The following is a 1,799-nucleotide window of genomic DNA, read 5'->3' as shown; positions in this document are numbered from 1 at the left end:
GTCTAGGTAACATGGACAGGCACCATTATGAAACTTTTGAGAAGTTTGGCAACAGTACTTTCCTAGTACACCTTGACAACGGGAGGGCGTGAGTATCTCTGGTGTGTTAGTTTGTGTGTCTATGTAAATATACTTTTTCGTAGTGGTTGCTGGGGTTGTAATTGTGATGTGGCCTAACCGACTCTGGGTCTGTTCTTATTGCAGATTTGGGCGTCACTCCAAAGATGAGCCCTCTATCCTAGCTCCTCTAGAACAGTGTTGCAGGTACAAACAAGAATGTACTGTGCAGATATTTAATGTTTTGTCCTCAGTCAGTTGGAATAGTACTTAATTTTAGCACAGTTAAGGTTAATACGATTTCCGCTGTGCCCACCATTTTCCTCCTATTTTCTTATCTTCTCACATATTTCTTCCTTCCCTTATCACCCCATCCTGTCCTTGCTCTCTAACACCTCTCTATCATTTCTCTTTCTATAGAATCCGTCGCTCCACCTGGCTACGCCTGCGTCTTCTGTCTCTGTCACAGTATCGTCTCAGTGATGTCATGAGGGCCTCGCTCTCCCATGATCCCCTTCACAGTGTAGCTCCACTGCTGTCGGAGCCTCACCTCGCTGCTCTCGATCGGCGCTTGAAAACTGTGCTGGAGACTGTAAGTCGTTGCCAAAAGAGACAGAGTGAAGATGGTGGTGATGGTGGGGTCCTCTATGATGACATTGCCTAATTGAAAGACATGGTCACACCTGCTGGGTAGGACAGTCTGTCTGTACCTCCCATATGTTATATGTACATGATTACATTTCACACTAGCACATGCAAAATGGTGTTAGCACTGATGTAGTTAAAGTCACAAGGACATATTCCAAGTTAAAGTAGAACAGGTTGTTTAATGGGACAATTCATTCGAGCCGCTAATGTAATAGAATTTCAGCATCCAAAAATTCATGATGTTTTGAAAATTGTAAGAGTTGAAAGAGTTTATAACGTTTATACATATGATGGTATGCAACAATGGAATGGATAGTTGGTCATATATTTAACGCAGTTTTAAAACTTGTACTTGTACGACACTACTTCCAATACTTCCTAAGAAGTATTGGAAGTAGTGTCGTACAAGTACAAGTTTTAAGTATTGGAAATTCTATTTTGAAATACAAAAAAGTTACATTTTGTCAAGTCTTTTGTCATTTACTTGAAACATTGGTGCATTCCAATGTGATGACAACAAAATTGGTGTGCTAGGGTTAAAATGTGTGTGTAGTAAAGGAGATAGACTACATGTTTGAGATTCAGGTTAATTTGACTGGTGACGAACAATTTGACTTTACATTCTCTTAGTCTCTTTTTGCATTCTGTGAAAATAATATCACTACTTTTACTGTCTTGTCTTGACCTGGACTGATCTGATTCAAATGAGATTTTGTTTTCTGTTTAATATACATTTTGGCCCATTATGCTATTTAGTATTTTTTTTTTTCCAATGCAAAAACAGTACTATAATACAATACACTATTACAGCATACCTTGGTATTACCCTTACATATTCCCTCGGTCCTTTGAAAATTTAAATAATTACAGACACTGACAGTATGAAGTGTAAAGTTGCAACAAATGTATTAAATAATAAAAAGTGAACTAAAACACAAACTGACTGATGAATGCACATTGAAAATGGGTAATGCAATGAATCACTGTGGTTTGTTTACACTAAAATAAGAAAAAACAAAGAACATTTTTAAGGATTTATAAATGTGAAAGCCCTCGGATTCTAGCAGCACCAGCATAATTGTTATTATTGAAAT

At 37.7% G+C, this 1,799-nt stretch overlaps 1 protein-coding gene across 6 annotated transcripts in view; it reads left to right on the top strand.

The window, feature by feature from the left end:
• Positions 1–1,625, top strand: part of LOC120560419 (extracellular serine/threonine protein kinase FAM20C-like) — a 37,830-nt gene extending 36,205 nt beyond the window's left edge. For 5 of the 6 annotated variants that reach the window (XM_039802943.1, XM_039802924.1, XM_039802933.1 and 2 more), the window contains exons 9-11: positions 7–88; positions 205–264; positions 478–1,625. In XM_039802943.1, the coding sequence (XP_039658877.1) occupies positions 7–88; positions 205–264; positions 478–721 (386 nt within the window). In that variant the 3' untranslated portion in view covers positions 722–1,625. Of the gene's footprint in view, positions 1–6; positions 102–204; positions 265–477 lie in introns of all 6 variants that reach the window. The other variant, XR_005639486.1, reaches the window with a different exon arrangement.
• The last annotated feature ends 174 nt before the right edge of the window (positions 1,626–1,799 follow it).

This window comes from Perca fluviatilis, chromosome 1 (assembly GCF_010015445.1).
Source record: "Perca fluviatilis chromosome 1, GENO_Pfluv_1.0, whole genome shotgun sequence".
Lineage (NCBI taxonomy): Eukaryota > Metazoa > Chordata > Actinopteri > Perciformes > Percidae > Perca > Perca fluviatilis.
This window is presented reverse-complemented; position numbering and strand designations above follow the sequence as displayed.